Source organism: Suillus fuscotomentosus, assembly GCF_016647785.1.
Source record: "Suillus fuscotomentosus strain FC203 chromosome Unknown F5891scaffold_3, whole genome shotgun sequence".
In the NCBI taxonomy this organism is placed as follows: domain Eukaryota; kingdom Fungi; phylum Basidiomycota; class Agaricomycetes; order Boletales; family Suillaceae; genus Suillus; species Suillus fuscotomentosus.
This window is the reverse complement of record NW_024539515.1, coordinates 831,893-844,984: the sequence shown is the minus strand read 5'-3', so window position 1 is coordinate 844,984 and position 13,092 is coordinate 831,893. Positions and strand designations below refer to the sequence as shown.

The following is a 13,092-nucleotide window of genomic DNA, read 5'->3' as shown; positions in this document are numbered from 1 at the left end:
AGTATGCTGAACAGAAGCGGTAGGCAGTTGGCTCTCTGAGAACCGAGGTCAGTCTAAGAGGCTAGAGTAGTCGCTGGCTAGCAGCGGAGGAGCCTGCGGGAGAAGCGTGAGCAAGTGCGACAGATACAGCGGATATAAGTATGCAGCATATAGCATGAGGCTATGGGAGGAACAGGAGAGCAAGTTTTCAGCGGGACCTGAGCGAACAGCCTGAGATTGGATCACACGAAAGACTGTGTAAATCGTCAGGGCGACCGTGTCGATAATTCTATTTGAGCGCCAATAGGTTTGGACAGTGAGAGTATGTTCACGGAGCAGGTCCAAGATGACGGTCTTTTGGATAAATTCATACCATTCCTTCAAACAGTTTTCCCTCCAGTCTTGTCCACGGTACACCTGGTAAAGCATGAGCCGAGTAAAAATTCCCTAAGGAAAACCTACCAGGGAAATCCATACTGAATCTGACATGGCTGTTCCGCATGATGATCAATACCCGGTCGTGATGCAAGTACCAGTTCGACTGCACCTGACACCGCCACTCTGCAACGCCCTGGATTATTTCCTTTTAAGTATGATTTCGAGCGATAACACGTCTTTGACATTACTTTGACACGGAACTATAATGGACTCTAGACTAACACAATTCGCAGCTCTCAACCAGAAGGACAAAGCTCCAGCCTATCTATCTCTGGTGTCAGAGATTCTCACTCGTCAAGATCAGTCTCTCATAGCTCTCGATCTCCATACGCTAGTGGAAACGGTCGTCCAGGATGTAGGCATTGTCGTCGGAAGACAAGTCCTCTCCGAACTGGTCAGAAATCTTGGTACCGGAAGCATATCAGATCACAACCTGCGGAAACGCATCGTAAAGGAAACTCTCAACACGCTTCAGCCCCGAATCGTAAGTTATGAAGAGCAGGTGCGTTTGCATGATTGCCCCTGAAGATGCGGTTCGATAACATCTTCTACAGGTCAACTCTCTACGCTTTCAACTCGCAGATTTGCTAGAAACGGAAGAAGAATGGAGCGAAGCTGCCCGTGTCCTTATGGGAATCTCTTCTCGGTGAGCCTCGCTCATCTGAGTAGTCCCTTACGTCCCCCTCATCTATGAACCTGTGGCAGGTCACTACCAGACGAGGAAAAGTTTCGCGTGAATATTCGGATAGTCAGGCTACTCCTAGAAGATGAGGATTCTGTCCAGGCGGAGACTTACTACAATCGCGCCGCTTCCCTTTCCAATTCGACATCAGACCGAGAGACACAACTTCAGTTCAAGCTCTGCCAAGCCAGAATCAGTGACTATGCACGCAAGTTTCTCGAGGCTGCAATGCGCTATCATGAGCTGAGCTGGCTTGCCGAGATCGATGAAGAAGAAAGAAAGGAAATGTTGTAGGTCGCATCTAGCGATATCTATATCCTACTGACAACGCTAGGTCGGCTGCAGTGACTTGTGCGGTCTTGGCCCCAGCTGGTCCAAATAGGTCGCGCGTGCTTGCTTCACTGTATAGAGACGAGCGTTCTGCTGACCTACCCTCATACAACATCCTGTCTAAAATGTTCCTCGACCACATCCTCCGCCCAGCTGAAATCAGAACATTCGAGGAGCGCCTTCGGCCTCATCAATTAGCAAAGATTGCTATTTCTTCCAATGATCAGCTTGCCTCAACTATTGACGATGATGACTCTGCTGAACCGTCGACAAGTACTCGCAGGGGGCCGTCAACCGTTCTTGATCGAGCGGTTATGGAACATAACCTATTGGCTAGCTCAAAAATCTATAATAACATCACTTTCAGAGGTCTCGGTGCTCTCCTAGATCTAGCACCTGGAGCCGCAGAGACGATGGCACGAAAAATGATAGAGCAAGGACGTCTGAAAGGGTCGATTGATCAAGTCGACAAGCTCATCTGGTTCGATGCAGCAAGAGAGGAAGATGACGCTCAAGGCAAAGCAGGTGGCCTTGGTGATGTAGAGCAGACAAACGAAGACACTGGTGCTTCGTTCACCAAGCGGTGGGACTTGCAAATTCGCATGACGGCGGCAAATGTACGTTCTAGGAGTACCCTCAGACAATCCTTGAGCTCATTTGATTGGCAGGTGGAGACTATAGTGCAACACCTGGCTGAGAAGGGTTTTGTCCAACAACCAGCGGTTGCAGCATGAAATGGGTTGCAATTCTTGTAAACTACGATGTGTAGTTGGTGCCATGCATACAATATTGTCCAGTACATTATAATCAACCATACCGATGAGACATATTATACGAGCCCGTTTTCTAGTTTGCGACGCTTCTTGGCTCGCTCCCGTTTGGTCTCCAGCTCATGCCATTCACCCTCTAAGGTGGACAAGCTATTCAGAAAGAAAAAAAGATTAAACGACTTGAAAGGCAGAAAATGAATCATAACGTACTCAACAGGCAACTCAGGTGGAGGCTGCTCTTCCTTGAAATAGGGAGCCTCGAGAGCCTCAAGGGCAGTAACTCTCTGCGTCGGATCATAAGCAAGAAGCCGCTCAGCTAAGTCAAGGGCTGCGGGCGATAACCATCTAGAATCAAAATGAGCTCATCGAATGTCATGGATGTATCTGGATATGGACCCACCGAGAGAACAAGTCGCGGAAATGACCATGAATCACATCTTTCGGCTTGACCAACTCATACCATGGCAGTGCGGTGAGCCCTTGCCATCGCTCAGTAGATGGAGTTCCAAGAATACGGTAAATCACATCCAACTGATGGATTTCATCATTGCCCTGGAACACTGGTTTCTTGGTGAAAAGTTCCAGCATGATGCAGCTGGACAATACCATCAACAAAGGGCGGTGCGAGAAGGCACGAGCGAAGCTTACCCGGCACTCCACATATCGACTTCCGGCCCATATACCGTAGCACCGAAGAGCAACTCTGGCGGTCGATACCATAAAGTGATGACGCGATTGGTATAATCACTTCGCCTGCGTTTCTGGTAAAAGCGCGCCAGACCAAAGTCGGCGAGTTTCAGCTCCCCTCGGTTATTGATAAGGATGTTGGAACCCTTGATATCACGGTGGATGACACCTTTGCGGTGCAGATATGCCAGCCCAGCGAGCATTTGGCTGCACAGTGACTTCAGATTGGCCTCCGAAAATGAGAATTGAGTCTGAGATAAAACCCCTGTAAGGTCATGGTCCATGTACTCAAACACCATGTACACAGATCCTTGAAAAAGGAATAAGTATACTCGGGGGCAATAGATGACAGAATAATTACCGTTTGATACCATCATCTCGTAAAGGCGGACGACGTTCTGATGTCGTAAGGACTGCAGCAGTTTGATTTCCCGCATCGCAGTAACTGGAAAGCCATCCTTTTCTGCTTCCATGCGGATTCGCTTGAGCGCCACGTGGACATTGGTGATGACATTGCGAGCCTTATAAACCTTGCCGAATGTGCCTTCGCCAACCTGAGAGACAATGGCATAGAGGTCCTTGCATGTCGTCCCCGATGGAGAGGACGGCCGTGGCGTCCCTTCCGCGTCTGGCTCCACTGTATGGGACTGTTGGGCAGGACTGACGGAAACATCGCCACTGCCTGCCGGCTTCGGTACAATGGAAGCTTTCAGCGAGTCACGGACAATTGAAGGCAGGACCTGCATAGGCTGGGGAGCCGGAAGAGCCTTTGTAACGGGCTCACGTGGACCAGGGACTTGTTGGAACGGCAAGGGCTGTGAGAGGATACTTCCACGCATATCTTCAGCTCGATCAGTTGCACCTTCATCGCGAGCACGCTTCGCGGGGACTTCTGAATGAATCTTAGGGGAGGCGGGGGATTTATGTTCAGGGGCGGGACCAGCTTCATCGTCGTCTTCATCACGCGGGAAGAACAATTTAACCGCTGAGCTAGGCTCCCCAATGGGCCTAAATCCTGCTTTCGAGGCCTTTCGGATTCTAGGAGAGTCATGATCAGCCCAGCCGGATGCAGCTGATGGATGATAGCTGATGGGAGAATCGCCTAAATGATGTTTCGTAGACAGCCGCGGAACCTTAGCTGGAGGAGGCATTTGCTCAGTAGTGGGCGAGAAATGTCGACGTCGCTGCAAAATAATCAGCGCCTCTCTGGAGTCATGTTGGGTATGCTTACATTGCCCTGCTTTCCATTCGTTCTTGTCTTCCCATTGGGCCGTAATTCAGGGTCCCTTGAGGTGGGGAGAGGACCACCACGTGGTTGTTGAATGGTAGTCTGTGATATAGACAGTGATATATCGTTGATAGAAGTTGCAGTTGGTAAACGGTGCTTAGGTTTGGGCCGGTCATCCATACTCCAGCTTGAACTTCTGCTTCTACTCCGGCTTGCAGACGAAGCCGACGAAAGGCTATGTCGACGCCCTCTACGCATGGTCCAACTACGATCGGATGATCCAGGGGAATATGACTTCCAGCTTTGAGCTTCCCTGCCAGTTCGTCCCCTGTTGGTGGGCGTCCGACTACGCCGCCGAACTGGACTGTAGCTATGTTGCTGCGATCTTGGAGACAAGGACCTTGAGTGCGAACGACCTCGCGAAGACATATGAGAGTAGTAAGAATCAGGAGAGCGCGAGCGCGATTGTGTCCCCGCAGGCGACGGTGATCTGGAGGGTACCATTTTCGGTTTAACAGGGGAGGTGCGAACAGGTTTGGCAGGTAAGGGATGGAACTCTCGTCTCTGCCAGCTGTAAACAAAACAATATGAGAATGCGAAAGATAGCACAATATCGAACACAAAGCACTTGTTCAGGTCATCATCATCGTCATGTCGCCGCTGCTCTCTTTCCCGCTCTTTATCCCTCTCCTTCTCCATCCGTATCCGATTTTTATTCTGATTTTTCTTGTTTTTGCTCTTGTTTCCGTTATTGCGATTGCGATTATGCTTGCCCCCTTGGTCAGGGCCACGTGCTTGCCACCCGGGACCAGGTTCCCAAGACCGTTCATCCTTGGGTGGCTCCTCCTGCACATCCTGCGTTCGAGGTTGCCTGTCTCTGCGAGTGTCCCAGCCATTGTCTCGCTGCTGAAACTTTCGATTATTACGACGGCGGTTGTGATTATGGTTGTCATTATTAGGATGGTGATGATTATCCCCCCGATCATCCTTCCCCCGTCTGTCGTCCGGTTGCCATCCATGGCCACGACCTCTATCCGTATAGGAAGTAGACGCTCCCCAATTTTGTTGCTCTGAAGGACCTTGGTGCGTTGCCCATTCCCTGCCACTTTGGTGGTTCCAGTCATGATTAGGGCGCACGGACCACGGTGGATCATCATCGTGGACGTCGTAACTATCTCTGCCACCACGATGATGAACATCGGACGAACGGGAGTGAAAACGGTCAGATGCCGGCGGTTCAGTGAATGAGGGAGGCTCCCAACTCATAGCAAGGGAATTTCGGGATGTGAAAGGGACGTAGGAGTCTGTTTGTTGATGAGAATGCGGACGAGAGCGAGAATAAGCTTCAGACTGGGTGTCTTCAACCCGTGAGACATGCAGAGGTGGTCCGTCGTCCTCGACGTCGTCGATTTTGCCACGCTTGCGCCTCGATCTGGTGTGAGAAGCATGCATGGTTAGTTTTCAAATGTCGGCGTTGAAGCGCTTGAGAGGTGGGTGAGACGGGTGGTAGAAGCAAAGACGTGACGTGTTGTTTTGTACGGGCGAAAAAGGACGTCCCCTTGCAGTTGGTGGAAGATAGACTGAACAGCTTGGAAAAAATGAATGCAAACGAACGCTCAGATCACACAGAGAGACAACAGTGCAACACTGAAAGCAAAAAGACGATATTAACGTCCACAAAGCGGTAGGCAGCGTGATTGGGCACAGAGAGCAAAGGGTCAGCAGGAGCCTTTCGGGTGCAGGGCGCAAGATAATTGAACTTACATAACAAGGAGAAAAACAAATCAGCAGAGGTTCGCAGTTATACCATTGACCATAGGTTCAGTTTTGAAAGGTCCTGCGGAAGCCTTGATCAAAAGTGATGAAGTATGCTCCCAGTACTCCGTCCGATTTGTGTGGTGCCACGGCGGCAGTGAGTCAAACAAGAGTGGCCTAATGATCCACTCCCGAGCATACACGACTCAAACATCAATTCAAAGTGACATCTGAAACGCCGGAGCGACGAAAAGCCAGGAAATGAATACTTTCACTTGATAGAGACGCCAAATGATATGGTCGTATCTTGAGATGTAGCCAGGCTACCACGTATTCCTAGTTCAAGGTTGTATGTTACAGAACTTGTTATCAACGAGCCACGACTTTGGCCCCATGCGTGTGATATGTCCACCACCTCCGAAACCAAGATTATTCGTAAGTACTGTATATATACTACACATACAATAGATAAATCTTTCATTGATTTATACACTGCGTGAGCTGTGCTTCCGACTCCTCCCCTCCACCTCGGGTGCCACGTAGCGCCTGTTGGTAGTTCAGGACGAGATATGCAAATTGCAGCTCCGCACTGCCACTCAAACCCGCCCTTGATGCACGCGCCGCATTGTTCTTTTTAATTGCTTCAGCATTGTTCCATCTCGAAAATGATGGCACTCCACGAGCTGGGGCAAATAACTGCGAGAAATGAGATATCATATAATAGAAGTATCCAGGATGCGCACCTTGACTGTCGTATCGATCCCACTGACAGCAACTAGAGGCAAGTGCGGGTGGCTTTCGATCACATTGACCACATGTTGGTCGCCTTCGAGAATGTCGACAAGTTCCCCAGTCGACTTCCGCCAGATGAAGAAGTTGCCATCGTCTGACCCTGAAGTTACGAACTCATCATGAGACCCTAGGAAATTCACTGGAGATGATCTTCAGCACCAATCAATGCATCTACATGAACCAGATCGCACCGTCTTTAATTGTTTCGATATTGCAGTGCCCAGTAAACCGCGTACGTGGATATACCACGGGCACAGCCTGATGTGAGTCCGCGTCTTCGGGGGTGAACAGGTGGTCATCGTCATCGTCATCCTCGTCGTCGCCATCCTCGTCGTCGTCGTCGTCGTCGTCATCGTCGTCATTATCGCCATCTTCGTCATCTTCTTGCGATAGATTATTAATGCTGTCCGTTACATTGTTTGCAAATAATGATTCCAGTTGGTCCTCGACAATCATCTCTATGTCTGGACCAGTTAAAGGTTCACCATGCGAAGACGGCGATTTCGTCGTGCTGAGTCGTCTCCGCTTCGCGTTAGGTGTTAGGATCGAGTGCGGTCCTCGCTGGTCTTCGAAACTTTCTGGTTCGTCTCGCGTCGAATAGAGAAATACCCCAGCTAAGTGATATGCTATAAAGTGTTGGCTGCATCAATCCTCACGCCATGTCGTCAAGCAAATGGACATACATAACAACACCTGTCCCTCACGTTTAGCCAACCTTCATAAAGCGAGATTGAACAATTCACCTCGTGCCCATTCCAGTCGGACATCCGCGCGCCAGTAATGTGTTCAAATCCCCTTCTTTCTGCCTTTGCACGTGAGCGACGGCCAAACCTCCTGACGCATGTCGTTGCACTGTTCGCATCAGGAGGCACGCCCCACTCTGCATGCAAGTAACGCCCCGCATGCCTGCGATCGAACAAGTGTGCCTAAGGATCACGATTGTGAGAATAGTGACTCTCACAAGGCTAAGCAAGGGAAACAGTAAATGAGAGAGTATCACCACTATTGGCAAGGCAATGGTATTTCCCAGGCACGACAAGGAGAAAACATCAAATGACCAACACGCACATATGGCGATTCACCGCCAACGACGAACTGATACGGTGTGAGCGGTGAAAGCGCAATTGTTGAAAGCTCATGCGGAAGCGTCACGAGCGGTGCAGGGCACGCGCCCGACGTGCATGAATGTGATGTACGCAAATCGTGTTGACGTACTTGACCATCCTGATTATCTAGTCAATACAAATTGGAACCCAACTAGAACACACGCTACCTCGGCCACGGTAAGGAATAGATCAGGGCTGTCCTCAGTGATGATGCGCTTCGTGCGTCCAGTGTGGCAACGCAACACGCGAATACACGACTCCCGCGTGGTATATTCCATTTCGCTTCCCGTAGGCGACTGTCCCACCACCTCGCCCACGTCGAACACACGGACTTGCCGATCTCCGGAAACGGTTGCGCTACTAACATAATTATCATTATATCGAAAGTGAACGCAGTTAAGACTTACATCTGGTCGAAAACGGAAGCATCTGTGCATTGAAGACATTCTGTGTATGACCTGTGTCGATTACACTCTGGCACGCAAATGGGTACTCTTCCTGACTTTCAGCATTTGATGCGTTCGCACCAGTGGAGCCTGATGGGTCCATCCGCCAGACTCGAACCCTATGATGATATTACACAGAACATATCGAAGTCAGCCATCCGGGTTGAGGACTTATTGAGCACACGCACTTGGTATCATCCCCACTGGTAATTAACAACTCTCCACCTTGCGCCCAGCTGACCGCATTAACGCAGCTACGTAGTAATGCGAGAGCAATCATAAGAACAGGTATGACCTCTTAGAGCAGGCCCAAAGCAATCCACCATCCAGTCACCATCGATCGGGGTTGGACAATGAACAAAACCTGTCAAGTAAAGTGACGCACCCAGTATGTCCCCAGTCTTCCCCTCCAAGCACGCTGACCCTATCTAGCCTTCCGCTTAGTGCGCGCGCCACTCGCGCATGCTTTATACGGTTCATTGTTGCATATTTCAATGTGGAGGGTGTGTGAAGCGACGAAGGAGATCGTAGGTGTAAGTTGTGAAGGTCGTCGGCGTCGTCCATGTTCGATCTCTAGAAGAGAATTTACTGGTAAGTATTAAGATGATAGATATGTAGCGCCCATTGTGCGTAGTAAGTATTACGCTGTTACTATTTGCGCATGCTCCTGTAATTATGTCATGTCACCTAATGTAGCTTTGTATACCAAGCCAACCTAGTACGATTTCCTAGTTTAGCCTCACTATTTCAACAGCTGTGGTTCTCTTGATGTATTTTATATATGAAGTTCCTACGATGATATCGGGATCCCATAGATGGATCTTAAAAATCACTCATTTTGGGTACACTTGCACGCACGATACTTGTTCTCCAGCTGTTCCGAATGAAATATATGTAGAGTTGTGAGCTCTGAAGTACGTTGTGCTACGGATCAGGTGATAGTAGCATTGTATCGAATTAACATATTACAACTCTACAGGAGAGTATCACAATAGCAGGTAATGACACATGTGGATAACCCAGGCACTTATAATTGAAGTTTTCAAACCTTGCAAAAGACATGCATGCATCACCGGTATAGGATGAGATTGCGTAGCAACCCTTCATACAGCCTTGGCGAACCCAACAGCGTCCCGGCCAAGGTCGTAAACCGTGTAGTAACGGCGGAGGAACACATCGCCTGAAGGCATCTATCAGAATGAAGTTTGTGATATATATATAATCACGTACCAATAATCCATAATGAACCTCCAGGCAGGTTGATATCCATACCGGTGAACGACGAAATGCACGTGCCCTGGACTTCCAATACGTAGTCGCTTCCCTTGAGTGGGTACGGCTTGCCGCCGAAATAGAAGCTCAACTCGGGAAGGGAAGGGACTTTAGCACAGTCCACTTGATATTGGCCATTCCAAGACTTGGTGGCACCAATTTGGGTATTGAGCATTTCGGCAATGTCAGTGGGAAGGGCGATGAGGGAGGTACCTGTGTACGATCTAGTGAGAAATTGGAATAAATCAGATTAACAGGGGACTTGCCGGTGTCAATAGCAGCGCCTGTCATGTCAAGATCCAGTACATCGCTTCCAAATGCAACCTTCTCAAGCTCAACTTCCCAGTAAGCCTTGCGGCGGAGAGGGACGTAGTCGATGCTACCAGTATACGCGGCGTGGTCGACACCGCCAAACGTGGCCTCACCACCATCAGCTTCCGATTCACCAAGGCGGAAGGCAAAGACAGGCTCGTCGATAAGACCTTGGTTAATCATGCTGTAGAATGGAGGAGTGATGTGGTTAACAGAGATGGTATCGTAGGCAAGGCCGAGAATGCCGTCGAACCTAATTCGCGGGTCAACCACAATTCACCAATACTTTCAAGGGACAATGCACGTACTTGCCAAATGCAAAAGTGAGACCAGGCTCCTTGGTGGCCTCTGCAAAGTCCTGGCTACGGATATTGAGGTCACCGATAGTGAGAACGTCTGAGGAGACGTAGCCCTCCATGGAGCCAGTGCCGTACTGAATGGAGAACTCAGATCCGTTGGCTTTGTACGTGGAAGAAGAGCTAGACTCGTATTTAGCGTGAAGGAAGCACGCAATAGATGTGCACTTGGAGCTGGGGACCCAGAGGTTACTCGACCTAAGAAGGGAGGGAATATTGAGGACACGACAAAAAAAAATAAAAGAAAAATTCCTTACCCAGTATCAAGGATAACCTTGAATGACTGAGGGGGCGTACCGATGAGGATCTCAGTGTAATACTGAGCGTTCATGAAGTCTGAGAGATATGAGCATGACAGCCAGAGAGGAAAGAACAGTCACGTACTGGTGAGGGGGACATCATGTCCACCGTTGATGACCTCCTGGGTCCAGAAGAGGTCATCTTCACCAGTTGGTGGACGAATGTGACGGCCGGCACCGCCAGCACCCATTAAAGGTAGCTGTTGGTAAGGTGCAGCGCCATACTTCTCCGCGAGGTAGGCAGTCTCTAGTGCATGACCTGGTGATACTTGTGGTAACTTATTAAGCTTTAATTTGTGAACACCAGCTGAAGCAAAAGGAAGGAGGCATAGTGTTGTGGCGAACGCGGAGAGTAACATGGTGTAAAGAGAGAGAGGCGCGGCGAAGTTCGCAGCACTTAACGGTCTTAAATCGGGCTGACGTCTCCTGTTGCATAATCCAGAATTGGTTATTGCCGGTGTTGAGGTCCGGGTTCGCCGAAAGTATTCCCACGGATACTCGACACGACTGTGATCACTGACGAGGCTCGGGTAGACATGAGTTCATTGACCAACGTAGAATGTCTTTTACTCGCACAAGCAGTGTACGAGTATGGCGCAAATGCTTGGCAGCAAGTCTCAAAGTTACTCTCCAAGCATCCCATCACCTCCCGCCCAAAGACCTTCTTTTCCGCTAATGTCAGCCCGTTTCAACTTTTTGCTACATATGGCGTACTCAGATCAAGTCTTATTGTTGTAGTCTTGTCGCGAAATATACGCCAGCCTGATGAGTGATGCTCAGCTTGAGTGGTGAGATGATCGCGCTAAGCCAAGTTGTATATGTTCTCATGAATATCCATGTAGCACCGAATCTGCTCCACATGGTGAGCCCCAATCGAATGCCACTCCAAAATATTACTCAAAGTGCATATAGCTCTTGTCAATCTCAAGCTTGCCCAGAAGTTCTATAGTGCACGTCTCCTGGAGTTGCGTGATTTGATTGCAGCAGAGGAAGTCAAGTTCAAGTGAGTACTCGAAACATGCAGTTTGCGTCATATTAAACCCTGCCCAGAACCATCGTTGCAGAAATTCAGGATATTCGGGCTGGAAAATGGGACGATAAAATTCATGCCAAGCTCTCCGGAACAGAATTTGAGCCCGAGGCAGAAAACGACGCTGCACCTACACAGGGTGAAACGGCCGTCGTGCGTATTTTTGACTGTTTCATCTTCAGTCTAACTCAATTGTGCAGGAACCAGAGGCCTCACATCAGATCCAGGAGCAAGAACGTGAACCTACCCCCAAGCCAGAAGAAGAAGAAGAAGAAGAAGAACCAGTCCCTACGCAGGAACCCGAGAACATTGAACCTGATCAAGCCCTTGAACCAGTTCTTGTGGAAACAGAATCCCCTCGCCCGCCACAAACCGAGGAATACGAGCCTGAGAATGAAAATATTGAGCAGCCAATCGAACCAGATGAACCCGTAGCCTCAACCCACGAGGAGGAAACAGAACAGTCTGAATGGGAGCACCAGCCCACGTCCCCAGACGATGAGGCAAGTGAGATAGAGGCAATACTGACACCGGGCGCCCCAGAGGGGTCCATTGAGGAAGAAGCTAACCAACAGTCTCCTGAACACGAGGAGGAACCACCTGTCCATGAGGAAGAGATACTCGAAATCGAAGAGGAGGAAGCGTCCCCTGCAGATGACACCGAGCACATCCACATCGAAGCAGAGCAAGAACCTACATCCATGGAAGTCGATGCGGAACAGGACTTGTCTGTTTATACCGAAACAAGTTCACAAGGTGTGTTTACATTGGGCTTAACAAAATCAAATCGGTAATCCGTTTTGCGTAGCCAAACGCAAGGTGGACGAAGTGGAAGTTGACGACGGTGAAGGCGCTGAAGAGCCCAACAAGAAACGTTTACGTGAGGAGAGCTCACCTCCTACACCAGGGGAGGAGGAACAAGGTTTGTACCCTCGAAAAGGACCGAGCACCCACTAACCATAGCACACAGTAACCACACCTCCCCGACGCGACACAACAAGCAGCGAGCAACGCCCCTCCACACCCCTTCAATCCGGTCCATCTGGCTCCACCGCCCAATACACAAGCCCAGCTCAACCCATTCCTCACAAGCGCTTTCAGGCTGTCATATACCTCCTACACTCTCAAATCTCACAACACCGCAACGGTAACATCTTCCACAATCCTATAAAACCGACCGAAGCGCCCGATTACCATGATATCATCAAACGACCTATGGACTTGAAGACCATCAAAGCAAGAATCAAAGATGGAGTTATCAGGACCTCGAGAGATTTTCAGAGGGATGTGTATTTAATGTTTGCCAATGCGATGATGTATAATAGGCCAGGGAGTGACATCGCGTTGATGGCGGAGGAGGTGAGTACTTTTTTTGACAAAACTTTTCTTTTTTGAACCTGAAATTGTTGTTGGTAGATGATGCTTGAGAGCGAGAATCATATCAATTCCTTCCGGCAAACAGAAGGTTATTTGCGCGTCCGCGCGTGAACGACTGTTAGGGGAAGTTGACATGAATATATGCTTTGCACTGGAGACTCAACGCTTCTCGCACGCTTTGCTCGAATGTCAGAGAAACGAAACTGCCATTGTTACAAGCGCTAAATATGTTA

The 13,092-nt window shown here is 49.4% G+C and overlaps 6 protein-coding genes across 6 annotated transcripts; 3 read left to right on the top strand and 3 right to left on the bottom strand.

Moving 5' to 3' along the window:
• Positions 1-530: 530 nt before the first annotated feature.
• Positions 531-2,577, top strand: F5891DRAFT_1274034 (uncharacterized protein). Its single transcript, XM_041370163.1, has 6 exons — positions 531-919; positions 972-1,063; positions 1,123-1,389; positions 1,434-2,046; positions 2,098-2,349; positions 2,410-2,577. Exons 1-5 carry the CDS (start codon positions 623-625, stop codon positions 2,161-2,163), a joined length of 1,335 nt encoding a protein of 444 aa, XP_041232725.1. The 5' UTR covers positions 531-622; the 3' UTR covers positions 2,164-2,349; positions 2,410-2,577.
• On the bottom strand, positions 2,259-4,037 carry F5891DRAFT_939884 (Pkinase-domain-containing protein; the record flags this gene model as incomplete). The annotated part of the gene is made up of 6 exons (XM_041374249.1): positions 2,259-2,349; positions 2,410-2,544; positions 2,600-2,794; positions 2,848-3,196; positions 3,248-3,575; positions 3,663-4,037. The coding sequence occupies 6 exons, from the start codon at positions 4,035-4,037 to the stop codon at positions 2,259-2,261; spliced, it is 1,473 nt and encodes a 490-aa protein (XP_041232724.1).
• A 2,168-nt stretch (positions 4,038-6,205) lies between these two features.
• Positions 6,206-8,832, bottom strand: F5891DRAFT_1000233 (WD40 repeat-like protein). The gene is made up of 8 exons (XM_041360096.1): positions 8,402-8,832; positions 8,175-8,332; positions 7,935-8,107; positions 7,730-7,885; positions 7,398-7,587; positions 6,853-7,287; positions 6,613-6,800; positions 6,206-6,565 (listed from the first exon to the last, which is right to left on the bottom strand). The coding sequence occupies exons 1-8, from the start codon at positions 8,491-8,493 to the stop codon at positions 6,347-6,349; spliced, it is 1,611 nt and encodes a 536-aa protein (XP_041232723.1). The 5' UTR covers positions 8,494-8,832; the 3' UTR covers positions 6,206-6,346.
• A 224-nt stretch (positions 8,833-9,056) lies between these two features.
• On the bottom strand, positions 9,057-10,828 carry F5891DRAFT_1000231 (Asp-domain-containing protein). Its single transcript, XM_041360095.1, has 6 exons — positions 10,538-10,828; positions 10,411-10,489; positions 10,106-10,351; positions 9,752-10,050; positions 9,444-9,698; positions 9,057-9,393 (listed from the first exon to the last, which is right to left on the bottom strand). The coding sequence occupies exons 1-6, from the start codon at positions 10,809-10,811 to the stop codon at positions 9,317-9,319; spliced, it is 1,230 nt and encodes a 409-aa protein (XP_041232722.1). The 5' UTR covers positions 10,812-10,828; the 3' UTR covers positions 9,057-9,316.
• A 115-nt stretch (positions 10,829-10,943) lies between these two features.
• On the top strand, positions 10,944-11,403 carry F5891DRAFT_358200 (uncharacterized protein). The gene is made up of 3 exons (XM_041371522.1): positions 10,944-11,129; positions 11,191-11,314; positions 11,365-11,403. Exons 1-2 carry the CDS (start codon positions 10,989-10,991, stop codon positions 11,242-11,244), a joined length of 195 nt encoding a protein of 64 aa, XP_041232721.1. The 5' UTR covers positions 10,944-10,988; the 3' UTR covers positions 11,245-11,314; positions 11,365-11,403.
• Positions 11,387-13,086, top strand: F5891DRAFT_358159 (Bromodomain-containing protein). Its single transcript, XM_041371521.1, has 6 exons — positions 11,387-11,455; positions 11,503-11,621; positions 11,683-12,238; positions 12,291-12,404; positions 12,453-12,841; positions 12,899-13,086. Exons 2-6 carry the CDS (start codon positions 11,559-11,561, stop codon positions 12,968-12,970), a joined length of 1,194 nt encoding a protein of 397 aa, XP_041232720.1. The 5' UTR covers positions 11,387-11,455; positions 11,503-11,558; the 3' UTR covers positions 12,971-13,086.
• Positions 13,087-13,092: the final 6 nt, after the last annotated feature.

Excerpts from the sequence above, each read along its gene's own strand:
- F5891DRAFT_358200 (XM_041371522.1), top strand. The coding sequence starts at position 10,989 with ATGAGTTCATTGACCAACGTAGAATGTCTTTTACTCGCACAAGCAGTG. Across the intron at positions 11,130-11,190 it reads AGACCTTCTTTTCCGCTAAT|TCTTGTCGCGAAATATACGC; the intron begins GTCAGCCCGTTT and ends TTATTGTTGTAG.
- F5891DRAFT_358159 (XM_041371521.1), top strand. The coding sequence starts at position 11,559 with ATGCCAAGCTCTCCGGAACAGAATTTGAGCCCGAGGCAGAAAACGACG. Across the intron at positions 12,405-12,452 it reads ACCAGGGGAGGAGGAACAAG|TAACCACACCTCCCCGACGC; the intron begins GTTTGTACCCTC and ends CATAGCACACAG. Across the intron at positions 12,842-12,898 it reads TCGCGTTGATGGCGGAGGAG|ATGATGCTTGAGAGCGAGAA; the intron begins GTGAGTACTTTT and ends TGTTGTTGGTAG.
- F5891DRAFT_1000231 (XM_041360095.1), bottom strand. The coding sequence starts at position 10,811 with ATGTTACTCTCCGCGTTCGCCACAACACTATGCCTCCTTCCTTTTGCT. Across the intron at positions 10,352-10,410 it reads AAGGTTATCCTTGATACTGG|GTCGAGTAACCTCTGGGTCC; the intron begins GTAAGGAATTTT and ends CTCCCTTCTTAG. Across the intron at positions 10,051-10,105 it reads CTCACTTTTGCATTTGGCAA|GTTCGACGGCATTCTCGGCC; the intron begins GTACGTGCATTG and ends CCCGCGAATTAG.
- F5891DRAFT_1274034 (XM_041370163.1), top strand. The coding sequence starts at position 623 with ATGGACTCTAGACTAACACAATTCGCAGCTCTCAACCAGAAGGACAAA. Across the intron at positions 920-971 it reads TCGTAAGTTATGAAGAGCAG|GTCAACTCTCTACGCTTTCA; the intron begins GTGCGTTTGCAT and ends CATCTTCTACAG. Across the intron at positions 2,047-2,097 it reads TTCGCATGACGGCGGCAAAT|GTGGAGACTATAGTGCAACA; the intron begins GTACGTTCTAGG and ends TTTGATTGGCAG.
- F5891DRAFT_1000233 (XM_041360096.1), bottom strand. The coding sequence starts at position 8,493 with ATGATTGCTCTCGCATTACTACGTAGCTGCGTTAATGCGGTCAGCTGG. Across the intron at positions 7,886-7,934 it reads TATTCCTTACCGTGGCCGAG|GATGGTCAAGTACGTCAACA; the intron begins GTAGCGTGTGTT and ends CTAGATAATCAG. Across the intron at positions 7,588-7,729 it reads TTGGCGGTGAATCGCCATAT|GCACACTTGTTCGATCGCAG; the intron begins GTGCGTGTTGGT and ends CGTGATCCTTAG.